A 17,460-nucleotide genomic window follows, 5' to 3' on the forward strand; every position below is an offset into this window, starting at 1 on the left:
TCCTTTCAATTGCTTACTGCCTCCTCTTGTGAGTTACGCACACTCTCTACAAAAATAAGATGTCCTCCTGAGAACTGCTTTGTGAGTATTGTTACTTTTCTCAGGTCTGCAAAGTTTTAAAAATATGTCTATCCATATTTTAGATGAATGTTTCAAACAAGTTTTACCTCCTCATGCATTAGAAATGAAAAAAATAACTCTAGCGTTTTGTTGGCACTTGTGATTTATATGCGTGGCTTTGACGATCAAAAAATAGTGTAATGTACTTACATGTTACTTACTTTCTCCTATACACTCTGATGTTATCTGGCCATTCTCTAATTTAAAACATCAGCACCAAAATATTGAGTCACGGCTGAATATATGTGGAAATACCAGAGTTTCTGGGTAGCAGTGAAGCAGGAAGAGGGTGTGGTGGTCAGATGCATTGGCTTTGGTGTCAGAATCTAACACTAGCTTGTGGACTTTGGCAGGTCACTAATTTCTTAGGGCCTCAGATTTTTCATCCATGAAATGGGGATTAAGCACAATACCATACACAAAGTTACTAGCACGGTGTCCAGCATGCAATATGTGTGTGATACATGTAAAGTAGGTGTTAAGATCCCAGACTCTGTAGGCAGGCATCCTGGGTTGAGATCCCAACCAACTACTTACTAACTGGGTAAGTTACTTAACTTCTCCATGACTCTGTTCTTTCTTTCTTTCTTTATTTTATTTTATTTTTTTTTTGAGACAGAGTTTCACTCTTGTTGCCCAGGCTGGAGTACAATGGCACGATCTTGGCTCACTGCAACCTCCGCCTCCCGGGTTCAAGCAATTCTCCTGCCTCAGCCTTCCAAGTAGCTGGGATTACAGGCATGCACCACCACGCCTGGCTAATTTTGTATTTTAAGTAGAGATGGGGTTTCTCCATGTTGGCCAGGCTGGTCTCGAACTCCCAACCTCAGGTGATCCGCCCGTCTCAGCCTCCCAAAGTGCTGGGATTACAGGCCTGAGCCACTGCACCCGGCCTGACTCTGTTCTTTCATCTGTAAACTGTGAATAATTATAGTACCTATCTCATAGGTTTGATGTGAAGATTTAAATAGTTAAAATAATAAAGCCCTGGCACACAGTAAGTGTTCAATAAGCATTAGCTATTATTATTCTAAAATTGTGCTGTCCAATGTGGTAGCCATATGTGGCTACTGAGCTTTTGAAATGTAGTTAGTCCTAACTTTGATGTGCTCCAAGTGTAGAATACACATCAAATTTAAATACTTAATATAAAAAAGAATGTAAAATATTTTAATAATTTTTATATCAGTTATAGTTAAACATACTGAGTTAAATTACTATAATTAATTTTACTTGTTCCATTTTAATATAGCTACTAGAAAATTAAAAAGTACATGTGTGGCTTGCATTATATTTATATTGGACAGTGCTGTTTTTTAGAATTTAGAAATCTTAAAGCAAAAAGTTCATCAAAAAGAACCTTAGCTTTTGGTTTAGTTCAAAATGTAGGATATTCGTGGTACACCTTTTGTCATAAAATATTGAGGACAAGCAAGGGAATTACAAAGTAGTAAGTGAAGCCATTAGAACTGCCAAAGAAGTTAATACAATTTTAGGTTGCATTAATTTTTCCAGAACCCAGTGTTCTTTTCTCCTCTGGAGTGTTTTGTTCAGCTGTGGGATTACATTTTAAGAGAGACGTAGGCATCTAGAGTATATCCTTCATAAATCTCCTAGTAAGATGAGAGGTTCTCATCACCACACCATGAAAGGGAGGAACTGTGAGTGGTTAAAAATAGGGACATATTCAGCCAAGTGAGGAGAAGACTTAAAGGGAGACATGATAGCTATTCTCAAACACCAGAAAAGTTGCCATGTGGAAATGGAATGGACCTGAATGGTTCATTTAGTCCACGTTACAAGGACTATTTGAGCTTTCAATACATATAACAACTTTTTAACAATTAGAGTTGCCCCCAAATGGAATGAATTACCTTACAGAATATTCCAGACTGTATCACCAGAAATTTAAACAGATAATTATAGGGAGGTAGGTAGATGAAGACTTCCAAAAGCTTTTCAGACTCTGAGATTCCATGATTAAGGTTTTGCCACTAATTCTGGAATAGAGCTGCCAATACAGCATTAAAATCAGAATAACTAGAGTCCCACAGTTTTAATTAGTTTTTTTAAAAGAAGATATAGAAATTCACTGGTGCTAGCTCAAGAAAACAGGGATATTGTAGACATATATATGGTAGATAGGGATCTCACAAGAATGCAGGGAAAGGGATAGAGATACAGCAGGCTTGTTGGAAACTGTAACAGGAACTGAGGCAGCATTTGCTATCTTTCTCTCATAGGCTGCTTGATTTCTTTCTTTCTTGTGGTATCTCTGCTTTTCTTGCCATCCTTATTCCCTTATATTATTGCAACTCACTGGCCTCCTGTAACTTCACTCACTCGCCATTTCTGTTCCCTAATAGTTTCAGATTGCCTTTCAAGGCCGTTCTAGCATGGAATTTATTCTATGACCCTGGAGCTTGAATTTTCCCACCTGAGTGTTTCAGTCTTTCATTTTCCCAACTTTGGTTTTGTGAGAGGAACAATTGATCTAGTTTTTCTTTTCAAGGCAGGTCACTGGCCATGTATGGGTGGGCTTTCCTTGGGTCAGATGGCTTCCACTGATCCAAATATCCTGGGCTGGGGAATTGTATTTATGTGAGAGGAGGCGGTTTCTACCAGAAGCAGATGTGGGTGGGGCAGGAAGCTAATGGTATTTTTAGTATCTCTATTGAAAGACGCTGAAAGATGGAGGCAATGGAGTTTACTCCCAGAAATTTGTGAATCTACTTAAACTTATTCTATTCCCTGTATTAGAAAGAGCCTATTTAAAAGGTTCTGGTTTGGGATTAATGATAGGTATGTGAGTTTTGCTCTCAAATATGCTCTAGGACCTTGCTACTCAAAGGGTGGTCTGCGAACCAGCAGCATCAACATCACTGTTAGGAACCTGTTAGAAATCAGAGGCCGGGCGCGGTGGCTCACGCCTGTAATCCCAGCACTTTGGGAGGCCGAGGTGGGTGGATTGCCTGAGGTCAGGAGTTCAAGACCAGCCTGGCCAACATTGTGAAACCCCGTCTCTACTAACAATACAAAAATTAGCCGGGCATAGTGGCAGGCGCCTGTAATCCCAGCTCCTTGGGCAGCTGAGGCAGGAGAATCACTTGAACCCGGGAGGTGGAGGTTACAGTGAGCCAAGATCACGCCACTGCACTCCAGCCTGGGGGACAAGAGAGAGACTTCGTCTCAAAAAAAGAAAAAAAAGAAATCAGAATCTCAAGCCCCATCCTAGGCCTACCAAATCGGAATCTACATTTTAATAAGATTTCCAGGTGATTTGAATTCACATTAAAGTTTAATTATGGCTCTAGGATGAATTGGTTTGGTTTAGGCCTCCTAAAAATTACTGAAGACTTGCACTTGAAATCTTCTAGTAGTATGTTGCAGCTATGCAAGAACCGATTGATAAATTGTCAGAAATTTTGAGTTGGTTGATTTTATGTTTGGTGGCTTGAAGTCACCTACTTGTGGGAGTATTTACACCATGGAAATTAATAAATGGTACAAATTCATTTCTTTTATACTGGAGAACCAGTTGTTAAACTTTTACCAACATACCACTGGACAGTTCTAAATCTCCTAAATCAATCTACTATTAAACAAATCTCCTAGGGGCTTTTGGACATAAAAACTGTCATGTATGCGGGACAAGACAAAATGAGTTCCAGTCTGCCACTTACTGAACTTTCAGCCTTGTGACTAAAAAACCATTTTCCTAGATAGACATTTCTTTACGGGAAAAAAAGATCTGATTCTGAAGTAAGCACAAGGGGGAAAGGGAATCTAGGAGTTGGTAATACTTAAGACCCAGATAGGCAGACAGACAGGCATTGGAAATTTTCTCAGCTGGCAGGTGGACAGTTTGGAGTTGAAACCCAGGCATAGAATAGCAGTTTGTATGTAGAGAGGAAGAAAATAAGACTGGGTAGATTCTGGTTCTGGAGACATATCCCATGAGGAACATTTATAGTCTATATTATATTGACCATAAAAATTTTAAACAAAACAACAGCTCCTCCCCAAGTTAACATTGGGTATAAATGCAAATATTTCATGGTATTACATAGGGAGTAGTTTTCAAAGTACGGTCACTGGGCCAGTAAATCAGTATCTCCTGAGAATTTATTATACTCACAGGCCCCATCTCAGACCTACTGGATCAGAAGCTCCGGGGGTGGGGCCCAGCATCCTGAGTTTAACAAGCCTTCTGAGTGATTCTGATGCACATTACTGAAATAGGAAATGTCTTGGAGTTCCTTATTTTTGTCTAATAAGAGAATCCATTTTCTTTTTTCTTTTTTTTTTTGAGATGGAGTTTCACTCTTGTTGCCCAGGCTGGAGTGCAGTGGCGCGATCTTGGCTCACAGCAACCTCTGCCCCCTCGGTTCAAGCGATTCTCCTGCCTCAGCCTTCCATGTAGCTGGGATTACAGTCATGCACCACCACGCCTGGCTAATTTTGTATTTTTTTAGTAGAGACAGGGTTTCTCCATGTCGGTCAGGCTAGTCCCGAACTCCTGACGTCAGGTGATCCACCCGCCTCGGCCTCCCAAGTGCTGGGATTACAGGTGTGAGCCACCACGCCCGGCCGAGAATCCATTTTCAACTTGAACCCCAAAGGGAAGTGACACTTCTTGCAAAGAAGTTTCCAGCTCAACTGGAAGATGGCTGAAGAAGGCAGAGAACACAGATCAAGTAAGTTACAGGGCTAGACAAATATTTATTAGCTTTTCCCAGGGAAATTAGCCAAGCAGGCTGGCAGCTGGCATTTTGCCAAGACTCCTGGAAAGTATAAACCTTCCTAGAAATCAAAAGTTGCATTTTAAAGTGAATTTTAAGTGCATAATACAGTCTAAAGACCTTCTGCAAATACATATAAAAGTTCTAATATAAAGAAAGTGACATCCTTATACATGTGGGAATAACAACAGCATGGATCATGTTAAGAAATAAGCAGATATTGGAAGAAGGAGTACTAGAACAGCTTATTCATTTTGCCTTTCTGGTTCAGAGCTCTCACTGGTTCTTTAATAATGACACTTAATATTTTTTGAGTGCTTACTCTGTGCCAAGTACTTTAGTAAGCACCTCAGTAAATTATCTTATTATTAGCCCCATATCAGGGAAACCAAGGCCCAGAGAGGTATATAAATTTGCCCCAGGTCACACAACTACTAAGTGATAATACTGGAATTCAAACCTAGGCAGTTTGGCTCCAGGGCACAGCTGCTTAACCAAAATGCTCTATTACAAGCTTATCCAACCCACAGCCTGCCAGCCACATGCAGCCCAGTATGACTTTGAATGCGGCCCAACACAAATTTGTAAACTTTCTTAAAACATTATGAGATTTTCTGATGATTTTTTTTTAAGTTCATCAGCTATCATTAGTGTATTTTATGTGTGGTCTAAAAGATTGGATATTCCTGCTCTATTACCTCTTTTTAGTGAGAAGAAACTCATTATGTACTAAATATTTACAGTCTTGGAGTTCCCATTTCAGAGTATGGATTTTTGTAGTTTTTATAAAGTCCTTTTGTTGTTTTTATAAAGTCTCAGGCTAAGGCCGGGAGCGGTGGCTCACGCCTGTAATCCCAGCACTCTGGGAGGCCGAGGCGGGTGGATCACGAGGTCAGGAGACTGAGACCATCCTGGCTAACACGGTGAAACCCCGTCTCTACTAAAAATATAAAAAATTAGCCGTGCATGGTGGTGGGCGCCTGTAGTCCCAGCTACTCGGGAGGCTGAAGCAGGAGAATGGTGTGAACCTGTGAGGCGGAGCTTGCAGTGAGCCCGAGATCACACCACTGCACCCCAGCCTGGGCGAAAGAGTGAGACTTCGTCTCAAAAAAATAAAAATAAAGTCTCAGGCTAAGGAATCTCTTTATGTATTGTTATATACAAAACTGGAATCTGGATCCTACCTAATGCCATCGAGTTCTGGTGACCAGAGTGGGCAACAGGTAAGCTGTACCTGTACAGGACATTACTTTAATTAGGCTACCACTATAAGCATACTATATGGTATGTAAGTATACTATATGGTAATAGTTTCAATATACGATGTTTAAACTCTCTTGTTAGAACAGTAGACATAAAAAAGTCCATAAATGGGGCCTGCTGTGTTGGTTCACACCTGTAATCCCAGCACTTTGGGATTGCTTGAAGCCAGGAGTTTGAGACCAGCCTGGGCAAAAAAGCAAGACACCCCACACTCCCCCCTGTCTATAAAGAAAAATAAAAATAAGTTAGCCAGGTGTGGTGGTGTGTGCCTGTAGTCCCAGCCCCTTGGGAGGCTGAGACATGAGGATCACTTGAGCCCAGCAGGTGAAGGCTGCAATGAGCTATGATCTTGTCACTGCACTCCAGCTTGGGTGTCAGAGTGAGATCCTGTCTTGAGAGGGGGAAAAAAAAAGTCCACAGATGGGGGCCAACTGACCCCAGCTGTCGACTGGGGAAAGGAAACAGATATAGGGTCTAAGGACCAGCACCTCTAATCTGAGTGTTTGTTTTTCTCTGAAATTGACTGGGTAAACTTGCTCCAATTCTGGTACTTACTCTCAAATTGAATTAGTTTTTTTCATTTATGCATAGCCAAGTACACTGCTTGACACATGGTGGGCACTCATATATTTGTGAAAAGAAGGGAGGATGAGAGGGAGCGAGGGAGAGAAGGAAAAGGTTACAAAGATAGATTTAAGTTCTTCGATATTTTTGCATAAGTCACAAATTGTTATAGAATCTTTGAAGTAACTGCTTAGGTGTTAACAAGACAAGGCAATACATTAGAAATCTTATTTTTTCATGTAGATGAGTACTATGTATAAATATGAATAAAGCATCTGGGAAATGCCTTTGATCCAGTTCATCTGCCTGTGGGCAGCTTCATTGAAGCAAGTTAATTTTGCAGGCTTGCCATTCTAATTGAGTCACTAATTCATGTATGCATATATTCATTTATTCAGCAAACATTTATTGAGAGCCTCCTATGGGCCTGGCACTGAAGTATGTGCTGAGGTTACAAAAATGAGTAAGATGGTTTCTACCCATAAAAAGCTCAGACTGGTGACAAGAACTGATATATTGTGGTGATGGCTGCACAACTCTTTGAGTACACTAAAAACCATTTAATTGTACAATTTAAATTGGTAGATTGTATGCTATGTAAATTATATCTCAAAACTGTTTAAAAGAAACACAGCCTGAGGCGAAATCTTTAAAAAGTTACCTAGGTGATGTAGGGTACGGTGCACACGAAGCAGAGAAGATAGAATGAACCAAGTTATGGAGGTGAGAAACGTGTGTGTGTGTGTGTGTGTGTGTGTGTGTGTGTGTGTGTTGTGGGGGAGGTAAGCTGGGAAGTGATAAAATCCGTAATCAGATTTGTTTTAGATAAACCACACCGACAGCTGTGACGTAATGGAAAGTACACTCATTCTGTTTTGTTTTTGTTTTTTTTCCTATCAGAATAACTTGTGCGTGGGTCTTGGAGCTGCCATTTTAAAACTAGAAATGTTTTATAAATGTCAAGTATTATTATTCAATTGATCCTAATGGCAAGTCTACTGGCTTGCCAGCAGGGGGTAAATGTAGAGATTAATGTAAGATTTTAAAGCTAAGGTTGATCTTGCGCTGACAGAAAGTTTGACAATTAGCAAAGAAAGTTTGTCAATGAGTTGGACCCCTCCCTCCGGTAGCGGCGAAAACGCCTGGAGAATTTTTTAAATAAGTCTTTCCAAGGCCGGAAAAGTGGCGGAGGAAGCTAGTGGGTTTCAGGGTTCCTGTTTTTCAAGATTTTACGTTGGGTATTAAGTACTCTCACAGACTGTTAAAATTGTCGCTCTGAGTACACTTGCAGGATCAAAAAAGAAAAAGAGTAAGAAGGAAGGATTAAAATAATCACAGCATCGCCAACAGGATCGTATTTTCCCGAAGGTGGTTAACCAGCCATACCGGAACCACGAAACACAGGGTCCTGTGCAACACGGAGGACTAACAGTAACACCGCCACGCCGGCAGCAAAGCTCATTTTGGTCCCCGCCCCGTTCCTCTTTCTCTTTTTAACTCCTTCCCTCTTTGCGGATTCTAGAACGGAACCTTTTTTTAATTCTTCCCAGTAGAAACGTAGGAACAATTTCGTGAACGCAATCCTAAGTGCCCAACATGGCGGCGGCCGTAAGGTGCATGGGTAGAGGTAAGGCGGGGGGTTGTCTTGCAGGGGAAATGGCTCTGGCACCGAGTCTCTGGTTGCAGCAGAGTGCAAGGCGGATTCTGCTCTGGGTGCTGAAAATGCCTCGTGCTGTTTCTGATCTCTAGGTTTTTCAGAGGGTGGGTCATTACTACTTAAAAGTGACCTTATGAAGGGTTTCGCTCCATTCTGGAGACGTCCACCCTGAGGGAAGGAGTGGGAGCGGGACGTACATCGAGCGCCCTCCAGCCACCTATGGGCAAGGCAAGGACTGGGTCGTCTCTGATACTGGGGTGTGGGCTGCGGGTAGTGGAGTGTGGTAAGTGAGGTGAGTTCTGGTAAGGGAAAGATGATGTATTTGAGTGGCTTAAGTCTGTAAACTAGAGCAATTTTCAAAGTGCTTTTCGGTGCTTTCGGAATTACTTCGTTATAGGCGATTCCAGTTCTTAAACTTCCATAGGTGGTCTAATTTGGATCAACGTTTATCATTTGAGGGCTAATTCTGTAGTACCTCTTGGTAGCGCCTCTTTTCATCTTAATAATTTCAACTTTTTATCTACGATGACAGCCCTGTCTTGTGCAACAATTTTTTTTTTTTTTTTTTTTTTTGAGACGGCTGTCTCGCTCTGCCACCCAGGCTGGGAGTGCTGTGGTGCGATCTCTGCTCACTGCAACCTCCGTCTCCCAGGTTCAAGCGATTCTCCTGCCTTGGCCTCCCGAGTAGCAGAGACTACAGGCGTGTGCCACCACGCGTGGCTAATTTTTGTATTTTTAGTAGAGACAGGGTTTCACCATGTTGACCAGGCTAGTCTTGCACTCCTAATCGCAGGTGATCCGCCCTCCTCGGCCTCTCAAAGTGCTGGGATTACAGGCGTGAGGCACTGCGCCCGGCCTGTGCGACGCTTTTTGCTTTTATTTTGTGTTTTTGAAGTCCAGTGATATATATTGTTTAATTTAGGTAGGTCTTTAGGTAGAAGCAGTAGCCAGCATTACCCCCATTTTACAGGGGAAGAAACTGATCTTATTAGATATGTGGCCAAGTTCATATAACTAGTAAATGGCAGAGGAAGTACTGAAGCTTGCAATCCTAGGTCAGTGATACATGTATATTTAACACTGCATCACAGTTTTTTTTTTTTTTTTTTTGAGTTTCTTTGCAGGAAACCTGTGTCAAGAGAGTTATTGCTCAAAAATTAGGGGTGACAAGAGATAACAACAGACCCTGATGCCTACTATGTGAGCAAACCAAAATGTATATTATTTCTGAAAGGAGGTTGAAGGCATCTTCATGTATGACAAATCGTTATGTTACACAAATCCAAAGAAACCAAAAATACCTGAATATTATAATTTTCTTGTCACATTTTCTTCTCTTGGCTTCTAGGATATCTCTCTGTTAATTGTCTTCCTATTTCATGTGTCATTTTTTCTCACATTACTTGGCTGGTTCCTCTTCCTCTCCCCAGCCTCTTTACTTGGAGTGTTCTGGAAGCCAGGGTTCCATCCTTCATTCTCATCTCTTCTGTATCTAAATTCACTCCTTGGTTAGCTCATCCAAAGTTTGTGGCTTTGATTATTGTCTATCTTTTTTTTTTTAATTGTTTACTTATCAAGAGAAACTTTCACATTTCATAGTTCAAGAACACAGGTCAGTGACAAACTTTTAGGTAATTCAACCCAAAGAAATTCTTTATATTGCAAAATCACTTTGTGCTCTGAAATATACCAGTTTTCCTCATCTCCTCAAAATCTTTTATGGAATCATCATTTCTGTAGGAGTCGACATATGCCTTCTTTCTTGGCTCAGCCACAGCGAACATAGCGAAAACCCCCAGGGATACAATGAATGCTTCAACAATATGAAATTGCAAATGTTTTGCCAGAAGGCCCCACGTCGGAGGTTCATTAAAGCACTGGAAGCCACGGTAGCTACTGTTCTTGTTAGGTATCAGCCTCAATACCAGCATTCTTCCTGACTGTTGGAGAAATGGATGGCCAATTATTGTGTATATCTTTTTTTTTTTTTTTTTTTTGAGAAGGAATCTTGCTCTGTCACCCAGGCTGGAGTGCAGTGGCACGATCTTGGCTCATGCAACCTCTGCCTCCCGGGTTCAAGCAATTCTTGTGCCTCAGCCTCCCAAGTAGCTGGGATTACAGGCGCATGCCACCATGCCCGGCTAATTTTTGTATTTTTAGTAGAGGTGGGGTTTCACCATGTTGGCCAGGCTGGTCTCGAACTCCTGATCTCAAGTGATCCACTCACCTCTGCCTCCCAAAGTGCTGGGATTATAGGCATGAGCCACCGTGCCCAGCCGATTATTGTCTATACCTTAATGGTTATCAAATTTATATCTACAGTTGGGATCACTCTTCTGAACTTTAGATTCTTATACTCATCTGAGTATTCTACATCTCCACTTTGATAGCATATCAGCACCTTGCAGTTGTTTAAAATCAAATTCATTGTCATAGCCTGCAGTCTTTTTCTTCTCATTTGAAGGCAATTCCATCCTTCATTTGTCCAGGCCAAAACCTCAGAATATCCTTGACTCTTTTTTTTTTTTTTTGAGACAGGATCTCACTGTGTTGGCCAGGCTAGAGTGCAGTGGCCCGGTTATGGCTCACTGCAGCCTTGACCTCTGGGGCCCACTATGACCAGCTAATTTTTTTTTTGGTAGAGATGAGATCTCACTATGTTGCCCAGGCTGCTCTCGAGCTCCTGGGCTCAAGTGATCCTTCCACTTCAGTCTCCTGAAGTGCTGGCAGTACAGGCTCTGAGCCACTGCACCTGGCTGACTCCTCTCTGTATCTCACACTTTACATTAAATAGTTGGCAAATCCTGTTGGCTTTACGCTTAAAATAAATCCAGACTCTGACTTCTCACTGCCCCACTGCAGCTACCTTGTTCCCACCTGCTACCATCTCTCACTTGGATTTCTCTACAGTCTACTGTCAATGAGTAGTGAAATTCATCCTTTAAGGACCTCAGTCATGTTACTCCTGTGCTCAGAACTCTGCAAAGCCTTTCCATTTTTCTAAATCCAAAGCCCTTAGAATGGCCTACAGTTGTGCTATTCATTTTGTTAGCCACTATTTATTGAGCACTTCAAATTGGTAAATCTGAATTGAATTTGTCAAATATACATTAGATTTTGAGGGCTTAGCATAAAAAAAAAACATGTAAAATACTTTTTTCTGAGATGGAGTCTTGCTCTGTTGTCCAGGCTGGAGTGCAGTGGCATGATCTCGGCTCACTGTAACCTGTGCCTCCCAGGTTCAAGTGATTCTGTAGTCTCAGCCTCTCGAGGAGCTGGGATTACAGGCACATGCCACTGGGTCCGGGTAATGTTTGTATTTTCAGTAGAGATGAGGTTTTGCCCTGTTGACCAGGTTGGTCTTGAACTCCTGACCTCAGGTGATCCACCCGCCTCAGCATCCCATACTGCTGGGATTACAGGCGTGAGCCACCACACCCAGCCCAATTTTTTTACATTGATAATTTAATAATACTTTGGGGTATTAGTGATAAAATATTAACTTACTGTTTCTTTTTACCTTATATATTGTAGTTATTAGAAAATTTTAAATTGTACATGTGGCTTACATTATTCTTCTGTTGAGTAGCACTGGTGTACAAGTCTTCGATATCACCTTGTGCCTACCTTCTCCTACCCCCACCTCACCCAGCTGACCTCTCTGACCTCTTCTCCATCTATCCTCCCTCACACTCACTCTGCTGTAACCAGCTGGCCTTCTAGTTTCTTAAACACATTAAGAACACTCTTGCCTTAGAATCTTTGCCCTAGAACAGTTTCTCGGTGTTTGCGTGGCTAACTTTCCCATATCTTTTCAACTCTTTGCTGAAATATCACCCCCTTTTTTTTTTTTTTTGAGACGGAGTTTCGCTCTTGTTGCCCAGGCTGGAGTGCAATGGTGCGATCTCGGCTCACTGCAACCTCCGCCTCCTGGGTTCAGACGATTCTCCTGCCTCAGCCTCCTGAATAGCTGGGATTACAGGTGGCTGTCACAACGGCCAGCTAATTTTTGTATTTTTAGTACAGATGGGATTTCAACATGTTGGCCAGGCTGGTCTCGAACTCCTGACCTCGTGATCCTCCCACCTCGGCCTCCCAAAGTGCTGGGATTACAGGCATGAGCCACCATGCCTGGCCTCAAATGTCACCCTTTTAATGAGGCTTGTCTTAACCACTATACTTAAAATTGCAAACCACTTTCCACTAATACAATCCCTTTTATCCTGCAGTGCCTCCATCCCCCAATTATTTTTATTGGTATTGTCTTCCCCCTCTAGACATAAGCCCTATGAGGATAGGGATTTTTATATTTTATTCACTGATGTACCTAAATGCTTCAAGCAGTGCTAGCACATGTTTCATTGGCGTATTTGTTGAATGAATGAATGAATAAATGGATCATCAGAAAAATGGCCTCTTTCATGTGCTGTAATGCATAATATTTGAGTTCAATTTCTGCTCTCATTTGTTCAAATTTTCTTCATTCAACAAATGTTTATTTAGAGTCTTCATTTGACAAACACTGTGCTAGGTGCTAGGTGTACAATGCTGAACAAGCTATATACATTTCCTGCCCATGATGCTTACCATCTATTGAGGAGCAGGAATTAATTGGATAATTCTTTTCTTTTTCTTTTTCTTTTTCCTTTCCTTTCCTTTCCTTTCCTTTCCTTTCCTTTCCTTTCCTTTCCTTTCCTTTTCCTTTCCTTCCCTTTCCCTTTCCTTCCCTTTCCTTTTCCCTTTCCCTTTCCCTTTGCTTTTCCCTTTCCCTTCCTTTCCTTTTTCAAGAGACGGGGTCTCACTATGTTGCCCAGGCTGGTCTTGAACTCCTGGGCTCAAATTATCCTCCCACCTCAGTCTTCTGAAGTGCTGGCATTATAGGCATGAGCGATCAACCCACCTTGGCTTCCCAGTGTTGGGATTACATGCGTGAACCACTACACCCAGCCTTGGATAGTTACTTCTTTTTTTTTTTTTTGAGACGGAGTCTTGCTCTGTCGACCAGGCTAGAGGGCAGTGGCACGATCCCGGCTCACTGCCGGCTCTGCCTTCCGGGTTCATGCCGTTCTCCTGCCTCAGCCTCCCGAGTAGCTGGGACTATAGGCGCCCGCCACCATGCCTGGCTAATTTTTTGTATTTTTAGTAGAGACGGGGTTTCACCGTGTTAGCCAGGATGGCCTTAATCTCCTGACCTCGTGATCCGCCCACCTCAGCCTCCCAAAGTGCTGGGATACAGACATGAGCCACCGCGCCTGGCCAGTTATTTCTTTTTTTTTTCCTTTTGAGACGGAGTCTCACTCTGTTGCCCAGGCTGGAGTGCAGTGGCACGATCTTGGGCCACTGCAACCTCTGCTCCCCAGGTTCAAGTGATTTTTCTGCTTCAGCCTTCTGAGTAGCTGGGACTACAGGCACGTGTCACCATGCCCAGCTAACTTTTGTGTGTATATTTTGTTTTTTTTTCTGTGATGGAGTCTTCCTCTGTTGCCTAGGCTGGAGTGCAGTGGCTCAATCTTGGCTCTCTGCAACCTCTGTCTCTGGGGTTCAAGCAGTTCCTGCCTCAGCCTCCCGAGTAGCTGGGATTACAGGAGCATGCCACCACACCCGGCTATTTTTTTTTGTATTTTTAGTAGAGACGGGGTTTCACCATGTTGGCCAGGCTGGTCTTGAACTCCTTATCTTGTGATCCACCCTCCTCAACCTCCCAAAGTGCTGGGATTACATGCATGAGCCACCACGCCCGACCTGGATAATTATTTCTTTAGTTAAAATTGTCCTAAGTGCTGTGAAGGAAAAGTATAAGATGTTATACAAATGTATATGAGAGACCTAATCTATTCAGGGGAGACTCTTCTGAAGAAATAATGTTAAGTAGAGTCCTTGAAAGATAACTGTATTACTATGAACTAGTGGAGTGGAAAGCAATAGGGGAGAATGTCATAGATGGAAGATTATGAAAATTCTTGGGTGGTAAAGAACAGGGTCAAGTAACTGAAAGAAGATGAGTGTATTTGAAGCGTGGTGAACATGAGGGAGAGTGGTGCTAGAGGATGCTCACTAGATAGTTTAGTAGTAGCTCGTGGAGTACCTTGGTAAAAATTTCCTTTGTTCAAAGAGCCAAGTTTAGCCATCCAAGTATTTTAAGGACATGGTGAAATTTTCATTTTAAAATGATCCCTCTTACTAATATAGGTGGAAAAGAAATGGAGAGGGCCAAGTGTAGAAGACAGAACAGTTTAGAGGCTGTGGCAGTAATCCAGGTGGTAGGTGATGGTGGCCTGGACTGTGATGGTTGTAGCAGAAAGGCAAGAATAGATGGATACGATTCCCTAGGGAGAGTGAGGATTATAGAGTCAGGTGAGAAGGCAGTATAGGACTGACCTCAAGGGAACTCTAACCTTTCACTATCAATTAAAAGAGATAAGAAAGGAGAGGGAGTTGTTTCTATCTCATTGCCACGGTGTGGGAGAGATTTTGAGAATGAGTGCTGGATCAGGGAGACTCAGTAGTTCAGGAAGTTCTGAGGGCTATTTTCTCTGAAGCAGCAAGTGAGGTTATATGCTAAGAATAAGGGGAAGAGAAATATATTAATAAAGGAGATAAAATAATACAGCTAGACAAATTGACTACAAAAGGATTGAAAATATAGATATCATGATCTAACAGTGCTACTTAAATAGTGGTATTTGGTTTCTTTTGGTCTGTAGTGTTTGATTTCTGTTGAAAATTGTAGTTTCTGGTTGTCATGACTGATAGTAGTGGTTTTGCTTGCTTGCTTGCTTTTTGTTTGTTTGTTTGTTTGTTTGTTTTTGAGACAGTTTCGCTCTTGTTGCTCAGGCTGGAGTGCAGTGGCGCGGCTCACTGCAACCTCCGCCATCCAGGTTCAAGCGATTCTTGTGCCTCAGCCTCTCAGGTAGCTGGGATTACAGGCATGCACCAGCACACTCAGCTAATTTTTTTTGCGTTTTTAGTAGAGACAGTTTCATCATCTTGGTCAGGCTGGTCTCAAACTCCTGACCTCAGGTGATCCACCCACCTCAGCCTCCCAAAGTGCTGGGATTACAGGTGTGAGCCACCGCGCCCAGCCTGTTTTGTTTTTTTTCAGACAGGGTTCCTGTCACCCCGGCTGGAGTGGAATAGTGAGATCAGAACTCACTGCAGCCTCAACTTTCCTGGCTCAAGTGATCTGCCACCTCAAGCAATCCTCCCACCTCAGCTTCCTGAGTAGCTGGGACTACAGCTGTGCACCATCACACCTCACTAATTTTTAAATTTTTTGTAGAGATGGGGTTCCACTCTATTGCCCAGGCTGGGCTCAAGCTCCTGGGCTCAAGGGTTCCTCCTGCCTTGGCCTCCCAAAGTGCTGGGATTACAGACATGAGCCACTGTGACTGGCCTTGATTTTTTAAAATAGCAGATTGCAGTTGATATGTTCAAGAGATTTTTTTGTTTGTTTCCCTAAGAGAATTATTATTTTTGGATCTTCCAAGGTTGTCAGGTTCTTGTATAGTACAACTAGAATTGTTTGGAAGTGTTTGCCAAGCTTCGAATAGATAATTGCTTGTTCCTTCATTTATCATACGTGATTTTTCAAGATAACTGGCTTCTTTAAAAATGTGGAGCATCTTCTAGACTGTTGTATAACAGTATAGCCCACTAAATTTGAGATTCTCGAGGACAGGAACTGGACCTGTTAGTCTGTTTCAGTTTTTCTTCCTAGCCATTGTAGCCCTTTGTGGCTTTGCTGCAAAGAATTCTCAGTGGCAGACAGTTCTCCTACACTGCCTCAGGTGTCACTCCTATATGTTCACAGAATTCACAGTTTTGGTGGTTATCTTGCACTTCAGCTTGGAAGATTAGAAATGAAATTGGCATGTAGCTTTAATGACATTTGAGCTGATATAAATAGGATTAGGCTGGGCGTGGTGGCTCATGCCTATAATCCCAGCACTTTGGGAGGCCAAGGCTGGAGGAACCCTTGAGCTCAGGAGTTTGAGACCAGCCTGGTCAATATGGTGGGACCCGATCTCTACAAAAAACTCAGAAATTAGCTGGGCTTGTGATACACACCTGTAGTCCTGGCTACCCAGGAGGCTGAGGTGGGAGGATTGCTTGAGCTGTGGAGGTCAAGGCTGCAGTGAGCTGTGATCGTGCCACTGCACTCCAGCCTGGGTGAAGGAGCAATACCCTGTCTGAAAAAGAAAAAAAAAAAAAAAAAGAGGAGTAGGCCATGGAAAGATTTGGAGATGGTGCATCCTAGACAAATATAGCATTAAATGCAAAAATACTATGTTGGCACAAGTGTGTGGAAACAAGTTATCTTTTCATTGCTGGTGGGAAATGTAATAGTACTGTTACTAAATGAGCAGTATTTATCAAAATTACAAACGTTTATATCCTTTGTCAGCAAATTCACCTCTAGAAATTCTATAAATATACTTGTGCAAAATGATGTTTGTATAAGATTATTCACTTTGCATTGTTTATAATAGTAAAACATTACAAATGACCTAATGGTTGGCCACTGATTAAGTAAATTATATAGCCACACAGTGGAGTACTTTGCAGGCTTAAAAGATAAAATCTTTTTTTTTTTTTTTGAGATAGGTTTTCACTGTCTCTCAGGCTGGAGTGCAGTGGGGCAACCACAGCTCAGCTCACTGTAGCCTCAACCTCCTGGGCTTAGGTGATCCTCCCACCTCCGCCTCCCAAGTAGCTGGAACTACAGGTGTGTGCCGCCACCACGCCTGGCTAATTTTTTGTATTTTTTTTTTTTTTTTTTTTTGAGACAGAGTTTCGTTCTTGTTGTCCAGGCTGGAGTGCAATGGTGTGATCTCAGCTTACTGCAATCTCTGCCTCCCGGGTTCAAGCAATTCTCCTGCCTCAGCCTCCTGAGTAGCTGGGATTATAGGCATAAGCCACCATGCCCAGCTAATTTTGTATTTTTAGTAGAGACGGGGTTTCTCCATGTTGGTCAGGCTGGCCTCCAACTCCCAACCTCAGGTGATCCGCCTGCCTTGGCCTCCCAAAGAGCTGTGATTACAGGTGTGAGCCACCGCGCCCGGCCCAATGTTTTGTACTTTTTTTTGTAGAGACAGGGTTTTACCATGTTGCCCA

General features: G+C 42.4%; 1 protein-coding gene across 1 annotated transcript in view; it reads left to right on the plus strand.

Annotated features, from left to right (window-relative positions):
- Positions 1-7,641: 7,641 nt before the first annotated feature.
- The window catches only part of MRPL1 (mitochondrial ribosomal protein L1), a 100,554-nt gene continuing 90,735 nt past the window's right edge, over positions 7,642-17,460 (plus strand). The window contains exon 1 of the mRNA XM_004038870.5: positions 7,642-8,316. Within this exon, the coding sequence (XP_004038918.1) occupies positions 8,286-8,316 (31 nt within the window). The 5' untranslated portion in view covers positions 7,642-8,285. The remainder of the gene's footprint in view (positions 8,317-17,460) is intronic.

The sequence above is a fragment of the Gorilla gorilla genome, chromosome 3 (assembly GCF_029281585.2).
Source record: "Gorilla gorilla gorilla isolate KB3781 chromosome 3, NHGRI_mGorGor1-v2.1_pri, whole genome shotgun sequence".
In the NCBI taxonomy this organism is placed as follows: Eukaryota; Metazoa; Chordata; class Mammalia; order Primates; family Hominidae; genus Gorilla; species Gorilla gorilla.